Genomic DNA, 26,073 nt, shown 5'->3' on the forward strand with positions numbered 1-26,073 from the left:
AAGGGAAAATCATTTTGAAACTTCTCAAATCTGGTCTCATGAATTTTCTTACGATGGTCCTGACCTTAAGGCAGAGCGGCAGCTATTCCTTTATCTTTGAACATAGGGTGGCACCATTAGCATAATGGTTAGCACAACGCTATTACAGCGCCAGCAATCGGGTCTGGGTTTAGAATCCTGCGCTGTCTGTAAGGAGTTTGTACCTTCTCCCTGTGTCTGCTTGGGATTCCTCTGGGTGCTTCAGTTTCCTCCCACCCTTCATGAAACATACCAGGGATTGTCGGTCAATTGGGTGTAATTGGGCGGCAAGGACTTGGGGACCAAAAGGGCCTGCTACTATACTGCATGTCTAAATTTAAAAATTACAAGGTATAAACAGATTACAGAAGGGGAGAGGACAAATCGAGACAGGGAATTGACAACTATTTTACATTTCTGTACTACTGCCATTTCGCACACTATGCATGTCTCAAACAAGCTAAGTTTATTTTTAAAAATTAGGATTCTGGTCACTACATTTTGAATTAATAGAATACTCTATTTTTTCAACATTAATATTGCACATTCTACACAAATATCAGTGAGTTATGCAAAACATAAGAGATTTGTTTTCCTTGCAATTTCTCCAAAAGATACTGCTTTCTAGTTAGCTACACTCCCTGGAGGTGCTTTTGTTTGAATGAAATCTGGCCTCAGGCTACAATAAGTGTTTTTCAATTAGGACTGTCAAAATATAATGATATGATGATATATCATACAATATTAAGCCCATGATAATCATATCCCTCACTTTTTCCATATTGCAGTAATCATGCAATAGTATTATCATAATAGATAAACACAAGATTTAGAATGGTACTATAAGATTTTTTTTGCACCAATAAACTAAGTTAACATCATATTCCATCTTTTCAATGTTAAACAATAATTGCAAGATTATTGAATGATAGACGTTTGAATTGATACAAATATACAGTAAAACCAAACAAGGTTAAAAGGCAGTTTTCCCTCCACACACACACAACAGAAATACAAATTGCCTTATCCAAAATTCCATCTAATCTTTATTACAACAATGTCAAGATGGCACATTGTGCAACAGGATAAAGACTAGCAGCGACCTCAGAGACAGCAAGTGATGGAATATGGAAAAGTGCAAAAAAAAAACCCGATTCACAAGAAGAACTTAGTGGGTCAAGCAACATATGTGGAGGCAAAGAGGTGGTTGACCTTTCCGGTGAAGACATTGAATCAGGACTGGGAAATAGTTTGCATCGCTATTAATAATTAATATATTTTCAACAAATTAAAATTTATATTTTTCATTCTACTCTCCATAACCTTCAGATATCCCAAAAAACTTCAGGCAAGGATTCATGTCAATTATTTTGAAAGATTTTTATTGTGTCTGTTTTGAGACTACAGGTATCAAGGCAATTACAAAAAGATGTATCCATTCTTGCAAGCTCATTCATTGAGTTTCCTTGCAAAAAAAAAAGAGCTGCTGCAGAAAGTCAATGAATCTGACAGCATCTGCAGAGGCCTGAAATGTCAACCATGCCACCAACTTCACAGATGCTGTCTGGCCTGCTGAGTTCCTCTAGCAGCTTGCTTTCTTCACTGTATTCCAGCATCTGCAGTCCCTTGTGTCGCCATTTGATTTCTGCTGCAGGTGTAATTCAAAAATCAAACTTGAAGATGCAGTCAGTGTGAAGATATCAAGTTTTGCCCTATTATTCCTACCAGCAGGAAAAGGCATCAATTAGCATATATCCACTTTCTGCGCACATTAGGCAGGATATTCTTCAGGATCTGCATTTGGCCATGTTTCTCAATAGGCAATTAAGCATATACTTTAAAATTAAAATTCATTACAAGGTGCTGAAACGATAGAGTAAATAGTGAATGTTAGTTTCTTTAAAAGAACAAAAAATTGACTTGCTGCATCTGAAATTTTAAGTGCAAAGTTGTCAATCCAACAACATTCATATTTGAGGTTAAATATTTTCATGTAAAGACAACAGTTATCAATTATAGGTATAGCCTGCGTACCTTGCACACTTCCTAAGAAATAGGAAGTTTAAATTCTGTCATACAGTACGGCAAGGTTAGAAGCTGCAATTGTTGCAACTGAAACACATGAAACTGAGACAAACAAGGACATTTATTTTAGTAAAGTCAAATGTGATTTTAAAAATGTGTCCCCGTTTCCCCCCCCACCTCCCCATTCACTTTAAGGAAGTTTAAGATCACAGTTTTAACATCAAATGGCTATTGAGAAATTGACAAGCCCAATCAATCAATTAAGAGTAATGCAATGTTGACCCACAGCAAATTAGACTGATGAGATGCAGTTTGTTAGGTACTTTCCAGATGGTCTCTGAAGATTAAGAAGTTAATGTACACCCATGACACAAACATACACAGATAATTTCTGGTTTGATTTTAATTTACCTTCCACATATGTAGAGTTGCAAGACCTTGCTTGTACTGCAGATGCTTATTTTAAATATGGCTTGTGTAAAATGATTTATCTTTAAGAAGTTGAAAGGAGACTATGCCATTAAATGAATCAGGGCAAATGTGTCCCTTATTTACCCTTGGCTTTTGCTCTTGTTCAGGGAAGAATGGAGCTGGTCTCCTGCAAGATCTGAAAGCACCATGCCCCAGCAATCAAAGCACAGCTTTCAGGAGAATATGAGAGTCAGTATCGAATGCTACACATTTATCAAACCCACGAACCTTGCTGACGGAGCGAATCCTTCCATCATTACTGCCTTTCAGTATAGGATACATATGACTAAGCCAGCCTTCATTTTTACAGATTAATATTCTCTCTTTCAACCTTCACACTGTGATAAATAGAGAAAAGAGACAAAAGAAGAAAAAGTGAAAGACACAGCAAGGGAATTAACACAATTCATAATAATTTAAAGAAGAAAGTATAAAGTTGAATAATTTAAGGCCAAAGTAGTAATAACTTAATATTTGATTGCTTTGAAGTACAAATTATTCTGAGCTTTTTTTTTGTTTATGTCCTTGAATAAAACATGCATGATACGAGCTTTCTGTAGATTTTAACTTGATAAACCTGGTTAAATCAATAAAGAAAATGACAACAAATTATTTGATCGTAGCGTCATGGCTCGTAAAATAGAAGCAACCTTTATTTACTTCAAATCTATTCAGTTAGTCTGGTAAATCAGTGTCACTGGGCAACAATCAAAACAGATGGAATGAAACATGTTTAAAGTGTTTGACTTCTAGTATGCTATTGGTGTTGGAGATATTGATCCAGTTAGAAACTGATGACTTGAACTACTTTTATCCACCCTGTTTTCTGCTATTAGAAGTAAAATTATATGGAAACATGGATAAAATACACATCAAAGTCTTACAGGTAGAGTTTGGGGTACCAAAAAAAAGTTTAGAAACAGGACCTCAAGAAGGTAGAAAACTGCAGATTTCTACTAGTACCAAGAGTTAATGAATACAAAAGTAAAGTGGATGAATCCAAGGCTAGATGTTTTATATTATGAAGGAATTGTAATAGTTTCTGGGAGAGATGGGATCTCTGCAAGCCACATGGGTTGTAACTCAATAGGAATGAGTGCAATATCCTCCCAGGCATCAATTTAAATGAGAGATGCACAGGGATTTCTTTAGCCAGAGAGTGGTGAACCTCTGGAATTTGCTGCCACGGATGTGGAGGCCAGGTTGTGGGGTGCATTTAAGGCAGAGATCGAGGTTATGGGGCTGTGGAAAAATGGATCAGCTCATGATGGAAGGGCAGTGGATTTGATGGGCCAAATGGCCTACTTCTGCTCCTCTTACTTTTGGTCTTATGGCTTCATATTGCAAGTGTCATGTTGCAAATGTCAGTGAGAACAAGGAGAATTATTTAAGAGAGAAAGAGAAAATTAAAAGAGGCAAATAATATTTGACAAAAGGTTTGCTGTCAGCATAAATGAGAACCCAAAAGTGTTTTACAGACACACAAGTTCAAATTCAAATTTATTGTAAGATCTTTCTTTTCTTTTCTTCTTTCTTTGGCTTGGCTTCAAGGATGAAGATTTATGGAGGGGTAATGTCCACGTCAGCTGCAGGCTCGTTTGTGGCTGACAAGTCCGTGCGGGACAGGCAGACACGGTTGCAGCGGTTGCAAGGGAAAATTGGTTGGTTGGAGCAGGGTGTTGGGTTTTTCCTCCTTTGTCTTTTGTCAGTGAGGTGGGCTCTGCGGTCTTCTTCAAAGGAGGTTCCTGCCCGCCGAACTGTGAGGCGCCAAAATGAACGGTTTGAGGCGATATCAGCCCACTGGCGGTGGTCAATGTGGCAGGCACCAAGAGATTTCTTTAGGCAGTCCTTGTACCTCTTCTTTGGTGCACCTCTGTCTTGGTGGCCAGTGGAGAGCTCGCCATATAACATGATCTTGGGAAGGTGATGGTCCTCCATTCTGGAGACGTGACCTACCCAGCGCAGTTTGATCTTCAGCAGCGTGGATTCGATGCTGTCGGCCTCTGCCATCTCGAGTACTTCGATGTTGGTGATGAAGTCGCTCCAATGAATGTTGAGGATGGAGCGGAGACAACGCTGGTGGAAGCGTTCTAGGAGCCGTAGGTGATGCCGGTAGAGGACCCATGATTCGGAGCCGAACAGGAGTGTGGGTATGACAACGGCTCTGTATACGCTAATCTTTGTGAGGTTTTTCAGTTGGTTGCTTTTCCAGACTCTTTTGTGTAGTCTTCCAAAGGCGCTATTTGCCTTGGCGAGTCTGTTGTCTATCTCGTTGTCGATCCTTGCATCCGATGAAATGATGCAGCTGAGATAGGTAAACAGGTTGACCGTTTTGAGTTTTGTGTGCCCGATGGAGATGTGGGGGGGCTGGTAGTCATGGTGGGGAGCTGGCTGATGGAGGACCTCAGTTTTCTTCAGGCTGACTTCCAGGCCAAACATTTTGGCAGTTTCCGCAAAACAGGACGTCAAGCGCTGAAGAGCTGGCTCTGAATGGGCAACTAAGCGGCATTGTCTGTAAAGAGTAGTTCACGGACAAGTTGCTCTTTTGTCTTGGTGTGAGCTTGCAGGCACCTCAGATTGAAGAGACTGCCATCCGTGTGGTACCGGATGTAAACAGCGTCTTCATTGTATCCTAAATAGAATAATACCTAGTGTCGCCGAGAATATTCTCCCAGAATCACAGTGCGGCTTTCGCGCAAAAGAGGAACTACTGACATAGTCTTTGCCCTCAGACAGCTCCAAGAAAAGTGTAGAGAACAAAACAAAGGACTCTACATCACCTTTGTTGACCTCACCAAAGCCTTCGACACCGTTAATAGGAAAGGGCTTTTGGCAAATACTAGAGCGCCTCGGATGCCCCCCAAAGTTCCTCAACATGGTTATCCAACTGCACGAAAACCAACAAGGTCGGGTCAGATGCAGCAATGAGCTCTCTGAACCCTTCTCCATTAACTATTGTTAGATATGAACATTGGAAATCACATATAACCCTGAGATTCTTTTTTCCTGTGGACCAGGCAGAATTTTTACTCATTAGTAGTGCAAAAAATAACTGTACTTAAGAATAGATTCAAATTCAAAGAGAGAAATATAAACAAAGAATGAAATGTAAACAAACTGACTGAACGATGCAGAAAATAAATATTCTATGAGTCTGCAATTGAGTTTGTCGTTTAGGATTCTGATGGTTGTTGGGGTGGGGTTAAGTGGCTGTTCCTGAACCTGATGGTACGAGTCTTGTGGCACCTATACCTCTTTGGTGATGGTAGTAATAAGAACAGAGCATATCCTGGGTGGCATGAATCCTTGATGATTGCTGCTGCTCTCCGACAGCAACATTCCACATAGATTTTCTTGATGGTGAGGAGGGATTTGACTGTAATGTACTGGGCTCTGCCCACCACCTTTTGTAGGGCTTTTCATTCAGTGCTGTGATGCAGCTGGTCAGAAACTTTGCACAACACATCTGTAGAACGTTGCCAAGGTTTTCAATGTCATATTGAACCTCTGCAAATCCCTGAAGAAGAAGAGGCACAAATGTGCTTTCTTCCCAATAACATTTTTTTTTGTCGGGTCCAGGTAAGATCCTCCGAGATAGTGACTCCCAGAAATTTAAATTTGCTCACTCTCTCCACCTCTGATCCCCCAATGATCACTGGATTCAACACCTTTTGTTTTCCATTCCTTAAGTATAGAACTAATGTTATGAACTAACATCCCTCTTAATTATTTTTGGATCTAAGAGGACTTTGTTAACATCAACACAGGAACAGCAATGGAAAATTCACCAGATAATGGTACATTCAAAATAATAGTTATTTTTATTAAACTGTTAATAACATAACATTTCTATCTTATCTCTTAACTTAATTCTAAATTTAACCCCACTATGGGCAAATGTAAAATGTAAATGTGTGTGTGTATAATGAAGCCCCACTCTCTAAAAATCAATTTTTAAAAACTTCATTATTTTAGTCTTGCTTGAAGGACTTAAATTGTCAGTTCAGAAATAACTACAAAGTGCTTTTAAACATCATATCTTCAGGCCTCTTTATTCACAATTCTGCTCTCTTTTCCATGAGGCAGGGAATGTGGCTCTTTTCTTCCACGATGATTCACAAACCCAGACAAGGTTTAAACGAAATGGCCATATAAAAATAGACCCAGTAGAATTGTCCTTTTCCAAAGAGACAGCAAAGTGGTCTTCCTTATTTCAAAAGAATTTTGTGTTCCCCTTTTCCCAGGAGTAACACATACAACAGTACCTATTCTGGTTACCGTAACTCAAACCTGTCTTTCACAAGGTTTCATCCCCTGTGTCACAGGGTTTTGACTTCTGTACTCTCCAAACTGATCTAAACTAAAAATGTCTGAATTTGATAATATAATTCTCCAAACAATGTGACAGTAGTTGGAATTTTAAACAGCTGCCAACCACAGTTTCTTGTAAACCATGTGATCTTCATAACTCTGTCTTGTAGACGACATGACTCCGAAAGATTAGCTCACCTGTTTCAAAGCCTTAAGTATATCACTAACATGGTTCTGAGTTTCATTTCTTTTGTTCAAGAGGCCTTAAATGGTTTAATTTAAAAACAGATGGCTTCCTTCAGCAGTTCTTATTGAGTACTTATATACTTAATAAAGATAGCACTCCATTGTCCTTGAATAATTAAGAACCACTTCAAACTCATCTATCTTTCCGAGGTATGTCGACTCCAAAAATGAACTCTCTTCTCTTAAAAGGGTTCTCTAAGTGCTGTGACCTGTGTGTGACCCTGTACCAGCCCACAACTAACTTACTAAGAATACACACACACAATATTTTAACTCTATAATTTACTTACTAAGACATTTTTATATATGAGAAATATAGCTTAACATTAAATTAAAGATGAACACATGATTCTAGATCTTGGGTTTTGGTGACATTGAGTGTGAGGTTGTTGTTATTCAGTAAAGTTTTCAATCTCCAGTTTGCTGACTTTTATACAGCCCACTAAATACGTCAGTAAATTGTGTTCTACCAACTCACGCGGTCGTAAGTGTAAATATATATACATACATAAGAGAATGACATGAAGGGGTGTGCCCATCAAGGACAAAATTAAGAGCCTGACATCTGAATGTTCAGGCCATTATTAAGGATAGTTTGCATCTGTTCTACACCAGGGAAGAAGGTGCTTGCAAAGTAATAGTGAAAGAGGAGGTAGGATTTTGGAAATGTTAAAAATAGATAACAACTTTATGATAAGCTTTTAAATATGAAAATAAATTTTGATAGTCTGGAGCTTGGGTAGTTAGGATCACATATTGTAATTTACTAATTTATTTAGCTTAATCAGATTGGGTATTATTTATTGCCATGTAACAAAAGAGAAATGTAATGCTGTAAAACCCCTGGTATCTGGCACCAAGGGGATTGGTAGATGGTGGATATTTAGTAGATGAGCAAATTTTCCAGTTGCTTGAGATTGCATATTGCGTGATTGGCAAATTAATGTCAAGGCGCGCCCATTTAAAACTTCTGTATGTTTTACCTATTTATTTTGTTAGTTACTGAAGGCTGTCGATTGCTTATATTCCAGATGACAGTTTTATTGTATTACATGAAAATGTCTTTAGTCTGCCTCAAGGCACACAAAGACTCCCCATTATTCCTCGAAGAAGGGCTCAGGCCCAAAACGTTGGCAATATTTCTTTGTCTCCTATGGACCCTGAAAGACTGGCTAAGTTTCTCCAGCATTTTGGTGTGTTTTTACTACAATCACAGTGTCTGCAGATTTTCGTGTTTTACTCTTCCTAGTAGTATTGCCCGGTGCCTCTTACAGTCAGTGAAAGAGAAGCAACAGAGAGTCCCTTCAGTATTACTGAGTATCTGTGGATTCACCTCCAACACTCCCCCAGCTTCTGCAGGTACAGAGGTCCCCAGTTCAAATCTCGGTTCCGATACTTGATTCTTGCGAGCCAGTCTCCAGCAGCCCGCAGCCTGGTGTAAGTCTTTTAACCTCAAGTCACCAGCAGTCCACACCCTATGCGTGTTCCTCACCCACAAGTAATCAAGGCTCACTGCCTGTGTGTGTCCAAACCCCTCGCTGGCCGCAACTATGTTCACCGTTCTTATGGTTGTCTCCTCTGCTTCTCTTTCTCGATGGGGGTGTTCTCCCCATTACTGGTGCCCTGTGCCCATACACTGCTGCCCTGGAGTGGGAAACCCCTTGTTGCTGCTGCCAAATACAGGTTCAGCCATATTGGGCACAGGCCTCGCGGTCGCAGGATTTTAGATAAAACACCGTCAGCTTCTGTTTTGCAGTTTTAAAACCTTTCCATTCCACTGTTCTATTGCCTATCATGTCAAAATTCATGGGGGTTTTGTCCATGTTTCTGATATTTACCAATGCAAACTGGTGTTTCTGCCAGTTACATATAATGAAAGGGTGAAAATGTACAACTTTAAAATCAAGAAATTTTGGTGGTTTCCGTGCCATTTTTGTTTTTTGGGCGTAATACCAGACATTTCCTGGTCATGAAACATTTGCACCAGTCTACAGTAGCCTCAAAATCTTTACTGAGGTCTGGGTGCAACTTGGCCAACTGCAGTGCAAATGTTCTTATTTTATTTCAGGTGACTATGTACCAATCTTGCCCCTCCCTGTTCACATACTCATTCTACAATGTGATTTTCCAACTCTGACCAATGAGTGATTCCTTTTCTCAACGAACATTGCCTTTTTGGTATTTTTCTTAAAGTCTCTTCTTTTCTCTTCCAATCTCTTACCAATTCTTCATATACATCAAATTTTCTTGCAGTAGTGCAGTTATTGGTTTTCTTGGCCATTTCTATAGTTTTCAACTTAAAACTTGCTTCATATTTTCGTTGTGAGTTGCATTGTGTTGTTGGAGCCTCCATGATAGCAATCACCTCCAGCCAATGCCAAACGTTCTTTGGGGGTCGACATATACGCTGGTCAACAGCCCACCTCAGGCATCGCAATCTTTGGGGAGGTCAACTTATACATCGGTCAATGGACCAACTCAGGCATCTTGACAATTGGGGTTGACTTATTTGTCGGATGTACCATAAAACCCTTAAAATAAGGCTGTAAAATGGAGGTCAACTTATATGCAGTAATATACGGTATGCCACAAGGTCCATTGGACAGGATATCCCACTGATTAGAAGTAAAAATATCCTTGGGCACTGTTTGAAAGAAAACCAAAGAAGCGATACCCAATGTCCTGTCTCTCAATAAATTCACCAATTAAATGTGCTTTAAAAATATAGGTTACTTATTCATTATGTTGCGGTTTCTGACAGCTCCCTGCATGAAAATTGGTAATCGTTATAGAAGTTCATTCATTTCTGTGTTTGAGAATTTTTATTTAATTCATGTTCAAAGAAGTGTCAGTGGCTAAACCAGAACCTGCTACCTTTATTCATACCCAATACCTGAGTAGGTATGGGAAATGCTTCGGGAGAAAACTAAGCAAGTAATAGTAGTGATCTTGTAGATGGTACCCAGTGCAGCCATGGCATCAAGAAAATAAGTACATAGGGAGGTGGATAGGGTGCCAATCAAGCAAGATTTTTCCTTAAGAGTGTGATGCTCCTAAGCTCTTGTTGGAGTACATTAATTGAAATAAGTGAAGACCATTCCATCATCCTATTGATATGTGCCTTTTAAATGACAGAAAGATTTTATGATGTCAGAGTGCAAGTTACTTGTACACGATACCAAGACTCTGACTTGCTCTTGTAGCCACAGTATTGATGTGGCTGGCCAAGTTGAATTTCTGGTTAATGGAAATCCCAAGGATTCTGTTGGCAGAGATTTTGGCAATGGTGTTGTCAATTATTGTCATTGGTTGGTGGTAAGATATATTTTTGATGGAGATGGTAATGACCTGGCATTTCTGTGGCATGAATGTGGTTTACCACTTACCCAAGTCTTACTGATTACATTTGTTGAAATGTTGTTTCCTCTGATGGTATGTGTGCAGTAAGATGAACTTGAGTTATGAATGGAATCAAGCATTGAAGAATCATCAAACATATTTTCTGATTGTATGTATTGAAAGGCCAGCTGAAAATGTATGGAGAAGAAAACAAGCCTGAGGAACTCCTTCAGTAACGTCCTTCAGCTCATATGATTGAACAGACAATCACAATTATCTTCCTTGGGTGGCATTTAACTCTAACTTCTGGAGAGTTTCCCCTTGATGCACACTTCAGTTTCCTATGGGCTCCTTGATGCCAATACTCATGTGATTAGGTGAGTGTGACAAAATTTTTATCTTTTATGTATTAAATACCACTCCTTGCATTTTAGGTTCTCTTGTAGTGTTGATACTTTGTATCTAGTTTTCTTTCTTCGGACGAAGATTTATGGAGGGGGTAAAAAGTCCACGTCAGCTGCAGGCTCGTTTGTGGCTGACAAGTCCGATGCGGGACAGGCAGACACGGTTGCAGCGGTTACAGGGGAAAATTGGTTGGTTGGGGTTGGGTGTTGGGTTTTTCCTCCTTTGCCTTTTGTCAGTGAGGTGGGCTCTGCGGTCTTCTTCAAAGGAGGTTGCTGCCCGCCAAACTGTGAGGCGCCAAGATGCACGGTTTGAGGCGTTATCAGCCCACTGGCGGTGGTCAATGTGGCAGGCACCAAGAGATTTCTTTAGGCAGTCCTTGTACCTTTTCTTTGGTGCACCTCTGTCATGGTGGCCAGTGGAGAGCTCGCCATATAACACGATCTTGGGAAGGCGATGGTCCTCCATTCTGGAGACGTGACCCATCCAGCGCAGCTGGATCTTCAGCAGCGTGGACTCGATGCTGTCGACCTCTGCCATCTCGAGTACTTCGACGTTAGGGATGAAAGCGCTCCAATGGATGTTGAGGATGGAGCAGAGCTATCTAGTTTTACAGTGACAGAAAAGGACAATGTACTAAATTGTCAACTTTTAACTTGCTTTTCATTATATTCTCATCTCCATCTCACTTCAATGAGCTCAGATTCCCATTTATCAGTCAATATCTTCATTAATGTTTTACTGTTATCCACAGAACTAGGCCTCTTTGAGAGTGTTGAGAGTGAGTGGCAAGAGCACATTTGGGGCTTGCCTGAGGAATGATCTCCTGCATACAAAATATGTGTTTGTACCTCACCAGACCATAGAACCTTAGAACATTACAGCACAGAAACAGGCTGTTTGGCCCTTCTAGTCTGTGTTGACCCATTTTTTTGCCTAATCCCACTGACCTGTACCCAGTTCATAGCCCTCCATACCTCTCCCATCCATGTACCTGTCCAAATTTTTCTAAAATGTTAAAAATGACTCCACATTCACCTCAGCTGGCAGCTCGTTCCACACTCCCACCACTCTCTGTGTGAAGATGTTCCCCCTCACGATCCCCCTAAACTTTTCCCCTTTCACCTTTAACCCATGTGCTTTGTTTTGTATCTCGCCTACCCTCAATGGAAAAAGCCTACTCTATCTCCCTCATAATTTCAAACACATCTATCAAATCTCCCCTCATTCTTCTATACTCCAGGGAATAAAGTCCTAAGTGACCAAAACTGCACACAACACTTTAAATATGGCCTCACCAATGTCTTATACAACTTTACCCTAACATCACAACTCCTCTACTCAATATTTGATTTATGTAGGCCAGTATTCCAAAAGCTCTCTTTACAACCCTACCCAGCAGTGATGCCACTTTCAGGGAATTATGTATAAATATTCCCAGATCCCCCTGTTCTACCATACTCCTCTGTGCCCTACCATTCAACATGTACATCACTTCTTGGTATGTCCTTCCAAAATATAACACCTCATACTTGTCTGCATTAAATTCCATTTGCCATTTTTCAGCCCATTTTTCCAATTGGTCCAGATCCCTCTGCAAGCTTTGAAAACCTTCTTCGCTGTCCACAATGCCTCCAATCTTAGTGTTATCTGCAAACTTGTTGAACCAATTTACCACATCATCATCCAGATCATTGATATAGAAGACGAACAATGATGGTCCCAGCACTGATCCCTGAGGCACAGCACTAGTCACAGGCCTCCAGTCTGAGAAGCAATCATCCACCACTACTCTCTGGCTTCTCCCTTTCAGTTTACTACTTCACCATGAATACCTACCATCTGTACCTTCCTGACTAATCTCCCTTGTGAGATCCTTGCCAAAGTCCTTACTAAAGTCCATGTAGACAACATCCACAGCTTTTCCTTCATCAGCATTCCTGGTAACCTCCTCAAAAGACACTACAAGATTGGTTAAACATAACCTACCATGAACAAAACCATGACGACTATCCCTAATCAGTCCCTGGCTATCCAAATAATTGTATATCCGATCTCTTAGAGCACTTTTCAATAATTTACCTACTACTGACATCAGGCTCATCGGCCTATAATTTCCAGGGTTACCTTTTAAACAACGGAACAACGTGAGCTACCCTTCAAACTTTCAGTTCCACACCCGTGGCTAAAGAAATCATAAATATTTCTGCCAAAGCCCCTGCAATTTCGACAAGGTCTGAAGGAATATCTTGTCAGGCCCTGGCGATTTAAAACAGCAAGCACTTTCGTCTGTATATCTTGTCAGGCCCTGGCGATTTAAGACAGCAAGCACTTTCGTCTGTATATGTTCCAGACCTCACTGCTATGTTCCCTTTTTTTCACTGCTTGCTACCTTTTCTTTGCAACTCTACTGTTGCTCTTTACCTCTTTCCTGGGGTAGTGGATTTCCACAATTCTTGCATTTTTCTTTTAAAAAGAATTTCCTCTAATTTGCTGACTATGGCAAGTTAAGAACTCAAGTGCAGCCTTTGCCTTCTAGGGGCATGGGTTGGTTTACAAGTACTTAACTGATATTTTTCACTGTAGGCCTATCTATTGGTCCATCAGTACTTCCGTCCAATTTATTAAACTGCAATTTTATGAAATAAAGTGACAAAGCAGATTGACTTTCATTTACATCGTTTTTTTTCTTTTTTCAACCAAATGTAATTCTTCCTTCTTTTCTTTGGCTTGGCTTCGCGGATGAAGATTTATGGAGGGGTAAAGTCCACGTCAGCTGCAGGCTCGTTTGTGGCTGACAAGTCCGATGCGGGACAGGCAGACACGGTTGCAGCGGTTGCAAGGAAAAATTGAGGGTTGGGTTGGGGTTGGGTTTTTTCTCCTTTGTCTTTTGACGGTGAGGTGGGCTCTGCTGTCTTCTTCAAAGGAGGTTGCTGCCCGCCGAACTGTGAGGCGCCAAGATGAACGGTTTGAGGCGATATCAGCCCACTGGTGGTGGTCAATGTGGCAGGCACCAAGAGCTTTCTTTAGGCAGTCCTTGTACCTCTTCTTTGGTGCACCTCTGTCTCGGTGGCCAGTGGTGAGCTCGCCATATAACACAATCTTGGGAAGGCGATGGTCCTCCATTCTGGAGACGTGACCTACCCAGCGCAGTTTGATCTTCAGCAGCGTGGATTCGATGCTGTCGGCCTCTGCCATCTCGAGTACTTCGATGTTGGTGATGAAGTCGCTCCAATGAATGTTGAGGATGGAGCGGAGACAACGCTGGTGGAAGCGTTCTAGGAGCCGTAGGTGATGCCGGTAAAGGACACATGATTCAGAGCCGAACAGGAGTGTGGGTATGACAACAGCTCTGTATACGCTAATCTTTGTGAGGTTTTTCAGTTGGTTGTTTTTCCAGACTCTTTTGTGTAGTCTTCCAAAGGCGCTATTTGCCTTGGCGAGTCTGTTGTCTATCTCGTTGTCGATCCTTGCATCCGATGAAATAGGGCAGCCGAGATAGGTAAACAGGTTGACCGTTTTGAGTTTTGTGTGCCCGATGGAGATGTGGGGGGGCTGGTAGTCATGGTGGGGAGCTGGCTGATGGAGGACCTCAGTTTCCTTCAGGCTGACTTCCAGGCCAAACATTTTGGCAGTTTCCGCAAAGCAGGACGTCAAGCGCTGAAGAGCTGGCTCTGAATGGGCAACTAAAGCGGCATCGTCTGCAAAGAGTAGTTCACAGACAAGTTGCTCTTGTGTCTTGGTGTGAGCTTGCAGGCGCCTCAGATTGAAGAGACTGCCAACCGTGCGGTACCGGATGTAAACAGCGTCTTCATTGTTGAAATCTTTCATGGCTTGTTTCAGCATCATGCTGAAGAAGATTGAAAAGAGGGCTGGTGCGAGAACGCAGCCTTGCTTCACGCCATTGTTAATGGAGAAGGGTTCAGAGAGCTCATTGCTGTATCTGACCCGACCTTGTTGGTTTTCGTGCAGTTGGATAACCATGTTGAGGAACTTTGGGGGGCATCCGAGGCGCTCTAGTATTTGCCAAAGCCCTTTCCTACTCATGGTGTCGAAGCCTTTGGTGAGGTCAACAAAGGTAATGTAGAGTCCTTTGTTTTGTTCTCTGCACTTTTCTTGGAGCTGTCTGAGGGCAAAGACCATGTCAGTAGTTCCTCTGTTTGCATGAAAGCCGCACTGTGATTGTGGGAGAACATTTTCGGCGACACTAGATATTATTCTATTTAGGAGAATCCTAGCAAAGATTTTGCTTGCAATGGAGAGCAGCGTGATTCACCTGTAGTTTGAGCAGTCTGATTTCTTACCTTTGTTTTTGTACAGGGTGATGATGATGGCATCACGAAGGTCCTGAGGCAGCTTTCCTTGGTCCCAGCAGAGCTTGAAAATCTCATGCAGTTTGGCATGCAGAGTTTTGCCGCCAGCCTTCCAGACCTCTGGGGGGGATTCCATCCATACCTGCTGCTTTGCCACTTTTCAGTTGTTCAATTGCCTTATATGTCTCTTCCCGGGTGAGGACCTCATCCAGCTCTAGCCTTAAGGGCTGTTGAGGGAGCTGTAGCAGGGCGGATTCTTGGACTGAGCGGTTGGCACTGAAAAGAGATTGGAAGTGTTCTGACCATCAGTTGAGGATGGAGATCTTGTCGCTGAGGAGGACTTTGCAGTCTGAGCTGCACAGCGGGCATTGGACTTGGGGTGAGGGGCCGTACACAGCCTTGAGGGCCTCGTAAAAACCCCTGAAGTTGCCAATGTCCGCGCTGAGCTGGGTTCGTTTGGCGAGGCTAGTCCACCACTCATTTTGGATCTCCCGGAGTTTGCGCTGAAGATGTCTGCATGCACGACGGAAGGCTCGTTTCTTCTCTGGCCAAGACGGCTTTGCAAGGTGAGCCTGGTGGGCAGCTCGCTTCTTTGCCAGCAGCTCCTGGATTTCCTGGTTGTTTTCGTCGAACCAGTCCTTGTTTTTCCTGGAGGAGAAGCCCAGTACCTCTTCAGTGGATTGCAGTATGGCAGTCTTCAGCTGATCCCAGAGAGTTTCAATGGACGAGTCCGTGAGGCAGATTGCATCCTCGACCTTTGCTTTGAGGTTTGCCTGGAAGTTTCCTCTCACTTTGTCTGACTGCAAGTTTCCAACATTGAACCTCTTTCTGGGAGCTTTACTGTTCCTGGTCTTTGGCTTGAAGTGAAGGTTGAGCTTGCAGCGAACCAGCCGGTGGTCAGTGTGGCATTCCGCGCTGGGCATGACCCTGGAATGGAGCACATCTCGTTTGTCTCTTTCTCGCACCAGGACGTAGTCCAGGAGGTGCCAGTGTTTGGATTGCAATTCCACTAATTGCCATATCTAGACAAGATAGCTGAAAGCCACATTTCAGATAAAAAATTTTTTTTAACTCAGCATGGTGAAGGGCCTTGCGACTTCTACTAGTCCTCTGGCCAACCACGGAAGATTCAATTGCTGTCACAATTCAGAATGATCTTCATTTGAATAGGTCTTTATCTGAAGAGCTGTAATTGTTAAATTGTGTACCTTTTGTTTTGACTCACCATTTATCCCCATTATGAACCGCTTAACTAAGCTTCTTTAAAATAACTCTGTACCATTTTGTATAATAGCTATTATACAAAAGATTATTAAAGCAGCAGACAATTGCAGAGTCCTTTAAATCAACTTGAAGTCAATCCATTCCAGCATGTAACCTTGTGCATCTCCAATGTAGAAGGAATAGTTTTTAAAATTACTCAGAGTGCGATGATTAAATAATAGGTGTATCATGGATAAGTCCATTTGAGTCCTTAAATAAATTTTGTTGAATTGTTTTGGTTTACAAGCTGTTGTTATTTGCAGCATGTACTTCTTTTGATATATTAACCATGATACAAAGTGGTTCTAAACTTTAACAAAATATATGGTTCCAGATCAGATTCAAAGCATTGGTCAATGCACAAACACTCCATTACTGTTGATAACATATCATTAGGAAAATTTGATGAGGTGCACTGTTATATTCAAATACCAAGAGTGCCTAAAGAGAATATCCCTAAAATTAGTCTCATTATTCCAAATGGGTTTGAAAATACAGTATGTATCCCCCTTGAAAGATGTCGGTTGAACTACCTGTAAGAAAATTAAAATTATATTGTATCTTGGCATTGTTCTGAAAAGTTGTTCAACAAAAGTGTATGTCAAAACAACGAATGTCAAATAATGATTTAATCACTGATGCAAGCCATGCATGCTTTATCTGGCTATGTCTTTGAAATGTTGCAGTCGTACACATCCAAAGCAAGAAGATCATTTCCAAACTGGAAGAATGGATAATGTGGGAAATATAAATGGTAGAATGTTGCAGTAAACAGTGATTTATTTGGAGGTTAGAATTAACGCACATCATTACACTAATTTACTATTGGGTGGTAGAGACCTCAACTGTCCTGACTCTACTTCCTAAGATTCATTCTCTCTCTCCTTTGTCATCTTTTAAAGCCCCATCAAAATGCACATCTTCCAAAGTGGTAGCTAATGCTCCTCATCAGTGACTGTGTCATGATGCTTTGCAATATCAAAAACTGCAAAAAAATAGTCTTGCTTTGACAAGAAGATGCCTATGATTGGTACCAAGAGCTAACTATAAAGATATTTAATGTTCCCATCATGACACCCTTCTTCAGTTGAATAAAAAATTCACTAACTTTTTGAATTGGAAAACAAAGCTATATGGCCCTAAAAGAAATAAACTGAAGTTATTAATGGCTGACAGCAATGAAAAAAATCTCATGATATTTATAATGAAATAATGAAAAATGTCTGCATTGGATGAAATAATTAGGAATGTTTCAATTTATGCAAATTGTACATTGGAGATTTTAACATGGGAAATACCTTAACCCTGTGCTGAAAATGCACCCTGTAGTCAGTTACAATCAATTAGGTTATTTATTTGAAGGAGGCAACTAAAATCACACTCCAATATTCTCACACATTCTACCGAATTCTTTTTTTGCATAAGCATACTTACAAATGAGATTGGGGTGAGAAGTTGTGCAGCAATACTGGGCACAAACTTAGGGTTCAGGTCCTCGCTTCCAAAGGCAGGCAAAGATTCAAACTCACCTTCCTATCCACTTACCGAGAGTTACAAACACAACCGATGTATTTTCTTCTGCTAAATAAGTTTCAACCTTGTTACTAATCATATACTTTAATAAAAGTGATTGGCATAAATGAATGATTAATTTTTTGTCCTCCAGCAAATTCAGTGATTTATTTTCTTGTATGAAACAAACTGCAATATTTAGTAAAAGGGACAGTAGCAGCTTTCAACCAGTAACCATAATATGAGAACACTGTTCTAATCTGCTAAATACTTTGCAAGTTTATACACCTAACAAAAAATAATGATATAGACAAATGCTTGATGAAATGGTCATATAATTATTAATCCATTACTTTATAAGGACATTATTGAAGTCCAAACAGTCAATTCACAAAATAATATGAAGATATTAAGTTACTACAATAATGTCCTGCTAGATTTCTAATTCTCTACCATTCCTAAATTTCACTCAAAACCACTTTAGAGTAAGCATTAAAGATTTCAACATGACCAGTCGGTCCACATCCACTAATATGGAGGTGGATAGATGGACAGAGGGCTAGAATGAGAGAAAGCAGAACAAAGGAGAATGAAGATGAAAGGAGATGAAGGGAAAGAACGATATATTTGATTTGGTTAGATCTTTATCCACAATTTATGAATTAAAGAGTACTCTACATGATTATAATATGCTTTTTAACGTGAAGTGTTTATAAAACTAATCTATAACCTTTTGATCTCATCATACAAAAAAAACAAATTGTAGGTTATTAATTCGCAATTTGTACAATGTTCTTTCAGGCTAGGAGGCTGCAGATGCATGGAACATCAAACTATTGACAAATCCTACCCTTAGCCTAAGCAATTCCTGGAACTCTCTGTTACAAATTTGTAGTCAAAACAGATGCTTGCCATCTGCAAAGTGACACACGAGCTCTTCCCTCTTATCTCCCTTGGCTGTATGTTAATCAGGACTCTGCTCAGTGCCTTCCTCATCTCAATGTTATTATGCAGCTGCTGACCCTCTCCGACAGAGTCAACCTCCAGTCAATATTCAGGAAAGGTTGATGAGAAAGGACGAACATTGGAGGGTTAAGGAGGGGGCACTTGCTAATACAAAACTCAGAAATTTGTCACAAGCTGAGTTCAACACAATCAAACACATTACAACATTTTTTTTGAAGTACAAGGTGAGAGTTATTCCTTACAATTTGTGAAGCATTCTGGTGATTGAACTCTCTAGCACTGAGATTAATACCAAAGTGAAAAAACTTATTTTCAAGATACAATATGAACTAACTTGGTAACTTTCAATGACCAAGAAACAAAATACTGGAAGGTTTGAAAAACTGAAAGCCACATTAAATTTGTATCCACTCAAGAAATTACTCCTGCTCAGGGCAATCATAAAGGCACGTTTTCCCCTCCTTCAAACCTGGACTGCCACTGCAGATGCTTAAAATTTCAGATCGAACAATAATGCTTCTAGACAAGCTTCTGAATTACAAATAAATATTGTCTCGTCAATTTCATTAGTTTCATGGCCCTGTCAATCAATTCTCTTCACCATACATTCTACAGTAATTATACCAGGGCAAAAAGAAATACCAAAGTTGCTGATTCCCCCTCAAAATATCAAAAAATTTAGATCAGCCATTCTCAATCTGGTAAGGCCCCCTGCGGACTCTGCTCAAAGTTTCCCTGTGAAGCAGTCATGATTATTTGGTTTATTCCATACTTCTCTCCTACCCCTTGTACATCTTGAGCCCCCCTTAAACATTTCAGTCTGTGCTCCCCGTTAAATGTACTGTGGCTCCCAATTAGGCCGCATGGTCCCAGTTAAGAATGGCTGATTTAGATCATTCTGCCAATTGGGCCACATGGTCCCAGTTAAGAATGGCTGATTTAGAACATTCTGCCAATTGGGCCGCATGGACCCAGTTAAGAATGGCTGATTTAGATCATTCTGCCAATTGGGCCGCATGGTCCCAGTTAAGAATGGATGATTTAGATCATTCTGCCAATTGGGCCGCATGGTCCCAGTTAAGAATGGCTGATTTAGATCATTCTGCCAACTTCTTCCTCATTTTGAGCATGAACTAAAAGGATATTGGGCCAGGCAAAAAATACAGTTACATTCTGCAATAATCTTATTACTTGAAGGATGCCAGATTATTTTTGTTTATGCATTGTAAACAATATTTAAGTTTTGCACAAAAAAATTCAGCAGAACTGAGGGAAAAGATCAGAAAATCACTTTTCAGTCAGATTTTGTTTTGCAATTCAATTATTTTAATCACTGGATTGCCACTTGATGCTTCATATGTTGAAAAAAATCTACCTGAACTAGTGATTGAAGTAAATATAAGTCGTTATTGTATGAAATAGGCACTTCTTGACTCTGTTGTATTAACAGAATTCTGAACTCAAGCTATGTATTGTTAATAATTTATTAAATATTTTACAATGTCTGAATAAATGACTTTAAAATGCAAATAGAAAGTTACATCAAATTACAATATTGATCATGCATGCTCAGAACTACTCTGTATATTTGTTATTTTGATATGAACACATTGCTTGTCTTTTGAAATATATAAGAGCTGTACAATATCAGTAAAAGCTACATGGATAAGTAAAGGTCAAATGGTTAATAATTTAAGATAATGCTGAAGTCTATTCATGTCCTCAGAAACAAGACCTAAAACTAAGTCTCAATTGATGGATGGTTAAAAAGAGAGCATTGGAATACTGAAGGGGAAAAAAAAATTAAACTGCAAAAGTAGATAATTTAAGGGTTAATGGAAGAACTGTGTCTTTGTCCTCTTACTTTCAACATTTTTTTTATTCTTCCCTGATTTAAGAGTTCTCCTTTCCACACTGACAGTAAGGTATTTCTCGCCAGCAGATTATAAGTCACTCTGGGCTATTATTCAAGTACAAAGTCCTGGCCTCTCTGCATTTAGACCAAATATAATATCCTTCATGCATACATTATCCGTCTTCCTATTATCTGGTATGATTTCTGAATTAAATTTCAGCAAATGTAATATTGGCTTGAAGAGAGAATTTCTTTATAGGCTAGTCAAAGGTTAAAATACCAATCAAAATAACACTGCATATGCACCAAGACATTTTAATATTCCTAAACCCTGTGATTGTAAGGACATAATATTTTTCCCTGATTACGCCAAAGGCAACACATGCTTACAAGACAGCTACGAGGGAAACTTCTGGAGTTCAGATTGTACATAATATCCTATTTAGCTGTGACACAAAAAGAAGATACAAATATCAGAGTAAAACCAAGCTTTGAGCCATCAGCTCCTCATTTCAATGTAAACAGGATTGGCCATTAAGCATCTCTAAGACCTCATCCTTGAAAATGATGTCTGCTACTCAAAGTACCTTTTTGAGATTAATCCACTTCTTGAAGTAATCAGGAACTGGCAGACCCAAGTACTGGCATTGTCCTGGCAGCCTAAGAGAAAAAGGGAAAGAGTTTGATTCTATTACAGTACAAGCTTTTTTATTAAGCTCTTACAATAGCTGTTAGATTATGGAGATAAGTTTAAGCCAAGCTGCTTTCTAAACAGCTAAAGATCTGCTGAATGGGGATTCAGAATGCTGCTTTCTGCTTTATAATCTTAACAGAAATAAGCCTCATCACTTTACTGCAACAAACAATATTGACATTAAAAACTTTGTGATATCAATATAACCATTCAATAAGAACACAAATCCATGTTCATTTGTATGTTCTCCCTGTGTCCACATGGGTTTCTTTCAGGTACTCCGGTTTCCCCCACATTCCAAAGACGCACAGGGTTTGCAGGCTGATTGGTTCTCATGGGCCAGAAGGGCCTATGGTTACGAGCCCAAAGGACCCCAAAACCCAACAGCAATAGATATTCACCAAGACAAGTAGCTTTTAAAACAAAAGTTATTTTTAATCAACTTTAAACATGAAAATAGAATCAAACTTCAACTTATTTCTATACTTAACTAACCCAAATTAACCCCCTTCTAATTCTAAGCGCACGTGTATGATGTGTGTGTAAATTTTTAAAAAGTTCTTTGGTTCATAGCTCAATCTCACTTCTCCTTCTTCTCTGGATGCAGGCAATTCTTATACTGTGCACAGAATTTAACACGTATAAAGTTCACCAGGCTTTGGTGCTTGAAAGGTAAATGTTTACTGCTCAGGAATGTTCTTGTAGGGTTTGCTGTTCCAGGTTTTCCACAACTGAGGTACCACTATTAGTCACCTCAATGTCTCGCTGATTAAACTTGCCTCATCAGGGTTTTCCAGATGGTAACCTCTTTCTTCAGGCTACCACAGAGTTCCTTTCTGTTTCTCTTATTCCAAGAGAAACATCATACAGAGAGCACTTCCAGCCATCCACTGCTCTGGAACTTTCTGTTTCCAACCAGCTCTTCCTAGCTTGCACTGTTCAGCTCTTTTCAGTGTCAGACACACAAGCTGAGAGGGTGGTCTTCTCTCCCTCTCTATCTCTCTCCAGCTGCCAGAAAGCCCATGTGACTCTTTCACTTGCAAAAACCCCCCACCTTCTTCAGCAAACAACAGGAGTTCTTCTCCTCAGTCAAGCTGTTGTCTTAGATAAACAAAACCCAGGAGTGACCTTTCTGTGAGCACACTGAAAGTACTTTTTAACAGCCAGTTTGTCTCCTCCAAACAATGGCTATTCATTTCATGATGTCATTTCAATTAGCACCTACTTGTGAAATGTACATAAAAGTCTTCAAAGATACTGCAATGTTACTGAATATGAAATTCTTCAGTCTTTCAAATAAGATCTGTTTTAAAATGTGTGTATGTATGTAATCTACTCTAAATCTTACCAAATTCTCCCAATATTGATCCATTACACTATAACCATCCTGTATCTCTAAATTATATATATTTTCATAGGGAACCTACTTTAAAAATTAAATCATTTTTCTGACATTGTTGATCTAGTAATTGGGACTCTTACACAATGAAGAAAGAAACCTGAAACTTTAACATTTTCTAGCACTAAACAAAATGGTGACATTAAAAAAAATCATTAAAATGCAGAGTATTTTTGGATTTTTTAAATTTTTTTATAAAATTTCTATAGTATATATTAGTTGTTGCAGCTTCATAAAATATAAAATAAATATATCACAATTAATTTAACCAATTTGAATTTCATGTAGTTTTGTGAAAACAGTTATTTTCTGATGCAAACTTGCAGCTGCAGCCAGTCAGCAATATCACTTTGAATCAGTAATATCTATCGATACCCTGGTCCTTACCTGTATCAAATCAATGAAATTAGTATTTCTTAGAAAGTTCAAGATAGTAATCAAATATAGAACTGAAATTCAAATGTTATCCTAAAAATGTTGAACCAGCTCACGGTCACTAGATGAAACTATATATCAAATTACCACCTTAAATTCTATTTTGCTATGATAAATATTTGGTTGGAGTTGTTTTTCTAACTACACTAAATGATGTTCAACCAAAGGAATTTTAAACAGGCTGATTATCTGGGTTATTTGGTTTGAAAGACAAAATTGTAACATCACACTTTAAATAAATAAATATAAATGGAACAATTTCCCCCCAGTTAAAGTTCTAAGAGAGCATTAAAATAAAACTATAGCTTCTGCAATAACAGCTGTTAGCTCATAATCTCCTTACTTTTGACATTTGCCAATAAAATCTCAGTATGTTTAGATCAAGGTTTCTACACACCGTTTATTAAATGTGATTGATCTATTACACTTGTCGTACCTCATCTCATTTGGTTATTCATGCTGCAACTGAATCTAAATTAAAACACTTCATTTTATGAAATACAATGTTTTATAAAAAGCTGTGACTGAACAAAAGGCAACTGACAAAGTTCAGTGTGCTGAAAAATGAAAACATGAATAATTGGCTAGCATTTTATGCTTGGACATCCAAATACTGTCTAGATAATGTGTGCAATGGGAAGTGATCTGGCCCATTTCAATTCTATGCTTGGATTAGGTATGGATTTATCTTGAGAGTGAACCATGAATAGTGAATTAATTTGGAGGGGAAAAAAGGATTTTTTTCCCAATATCAGCTAGATGGACAAAATAGCTTTGAGCAAAACAAGTGATAACATCCAAATTAAAAGGAGGCTAGAAAGAAGCTTGCTTACTAATTGCTCATCAAATAAAATCATACATCTTTCTCTTGAAAGATAAATTTCTTCCCTTTCAACGTGGTTAACTTTGAATTTGATAAATATATTTATGCTGCAAACATTTTAATGGACTTGAAACTGGAGTTACGCCAATCATAAGATCCATAAATTAGGTTTAAAGGTGGCAAATTTTAAATGATCTGAACAACATTAACCACTTTATTCATATCACTGTGAAAAACATCATCAGTGTTAATCATTGGGTTCTGTTGAATATTGCAGTTGGACACCATGGAAGAGAATATACTAAGCATGACCGACTTTATTCCCCTCCCCCCCCTCAAAAAAATCAAAACTGAAACCTGCAACTTATTTGGAAAAATTAAAGCTCTACTTTAGTTTGAAGATTAGTCTCATCTCCAAAACTAAAAACTAGATGATCCATCAAAAACATGATAAAACAAACACCATTTGGTGTTCTTTCCTGAAGTGGTTGCATAGAATAAACTACTCAGGTGAAGGCAGAGGAAATAATACAGACTCATGAACAGTCCTTGAATGCAAACTGTGAACCCTGCCACAGGTAAAAACTGTATGATGTATTTAATGTACATTAAGAGCATGCAAAAACATGCAAAATATAAATAAATTCACTAATGTGCCAAAGTACACTACACAAACAAGTTTCTCCCAGTTTAGAATTTTAATAAAACAAAAACTGAGAGGTAGATGGTGACAAATCTGATGCTCAGAATGAAGCTACATGTCACAATGACTCCTTCAGTGCTATAAATATCAATGACAGGGCTTCTCCAATGGGGGTAATTACTCTAAATAGGGTTATAACATTAGCTGATGAGGTGACAAAAGAGGCCACATTCAGCCTGCTACCATACCATGGACATCAGATATTATCTCCTCCCTGTTTGTTTGACTGTCCCCCTCTGCTGCTGTTTTATGATAGCCTGGGTCAATTTACAGGCAAGAGGACTTAGGCAACTACCAACTCTGTTGTTCCACCACCAAGCTATTAGCCACATAGCAGTACTCCTCTCTAACTTGCCATCATGATCAAATGGACAAGAACTCCAGGAGAGATCGAGGGGAAGGAAAAAAAAACAGTAGAGGAAGAGAGATAAGGGAAACAAGATAAAGATAAGGAGTTGGAGATAAGGAAAAAGAGTGAAGAAATTAGATGAACAAGTGAAAGCCTATCCAGATAATTTAATTTTTAAAATTTAATTTAGAAATACAGATCAGTAACTGACTCTTTCAACCCACAAGCCCAGACCACCAAATACTCTCATGTGACCAATTAACCTGCTCACCCCGTATATCTGTGGAATGTGGGAGGAAACCGGAGCACTGGAGGAAACCTAACACAGGACATTGAGAGAATGTACAAACTCCTTACAAACAGCGCCAAATTTGAAACTGGTCGCTAATGCTGAAACAACATTGTGCTAACCACGACACTATCCATGCTGCACTTGCTGAGCGGCAACAAGAATACCAGGGACAAATGAAGGACACAGAGAAATAGTGCCACTCTACTGACTGGGAGCGCAGTACATTCTCACCACTGCCTAAATAGGGTACACATCACATTCAACACAAAAATCTCGGTTCAAACTCCTGTGCAATAAGAAAGGAGTCTCCATTGTCAAAGACACCACTGAGATTTCAATGTTATACCAAAGGAAAAGATCCTCAGACATCATTGAAGAACACTAGGAGTTTGTTTGGGCATTCTGATTAATATTTCAGATTTATTGTCAGAGTACATACATGACATCAAATACAATCCTGAGATTCTAATTTCTGCGGGCGAGGCAGAATTACCACTTATTGGTAGTGCAAAAAAAAATGTGCACAGCATATACATGTAAACAAACGAAGAACTAGAAACAGATAACAAATGTAAACAAACTGTGCAATACAGAGAGAATTAGAAACAAAAATCAATAAAATGCACAAGTAAGAGTCCTTAAATGAGTCCCTGATTG

General features: G+C 39.4%; 1 protein-coding gene across 16 annotated transcripts in view; it reads right to left on the bottom strand.

The window, feature by feature from the left end:
* The window catches only part of LOC138763888 (ERI1 exoribonuclease 3-like), a 453,927-nt gene that overhangs the window by 285,231 nt on the left and 142,623 nt on the right, over positions 1-26,073 (bottom strand). For 15 of the 16 annotated variants that reach the window (XM_069938825.1, XM_069938823.1, XM_069938827.1 and 12 more), the window contains one exon: positions 21,309-21,381. In XM_069938825.1, the coding sequence (XP_069794926.1) occupies positions 21,309-21,381 (73 nt within the window). Of the gene's footprint in view, positions 1-2,756; positions 2,853-21,308; positions 21,382-26,073 lie in introns of those variants that run through there. The other variant, XM_069938835.1, reaches the window with a different exon arrangement.

This window comes from Narcine bancroftii, chromosome 5 (genome assembly GCF_036971445.1).
Source record: "Narcine bancroftii isolate sNarBan1 chromosome 5, sNarBan1.hap1, whole genome shotgun sequence".
In the NCBI taxonomy this organism is placed as follows: domain Eukaryota; kingdom Metazoa; phylum Chordata; class Chondrichthyes; order Torpediniformes; family Narcinidae; genus Narcine; species Narcine bancroftii.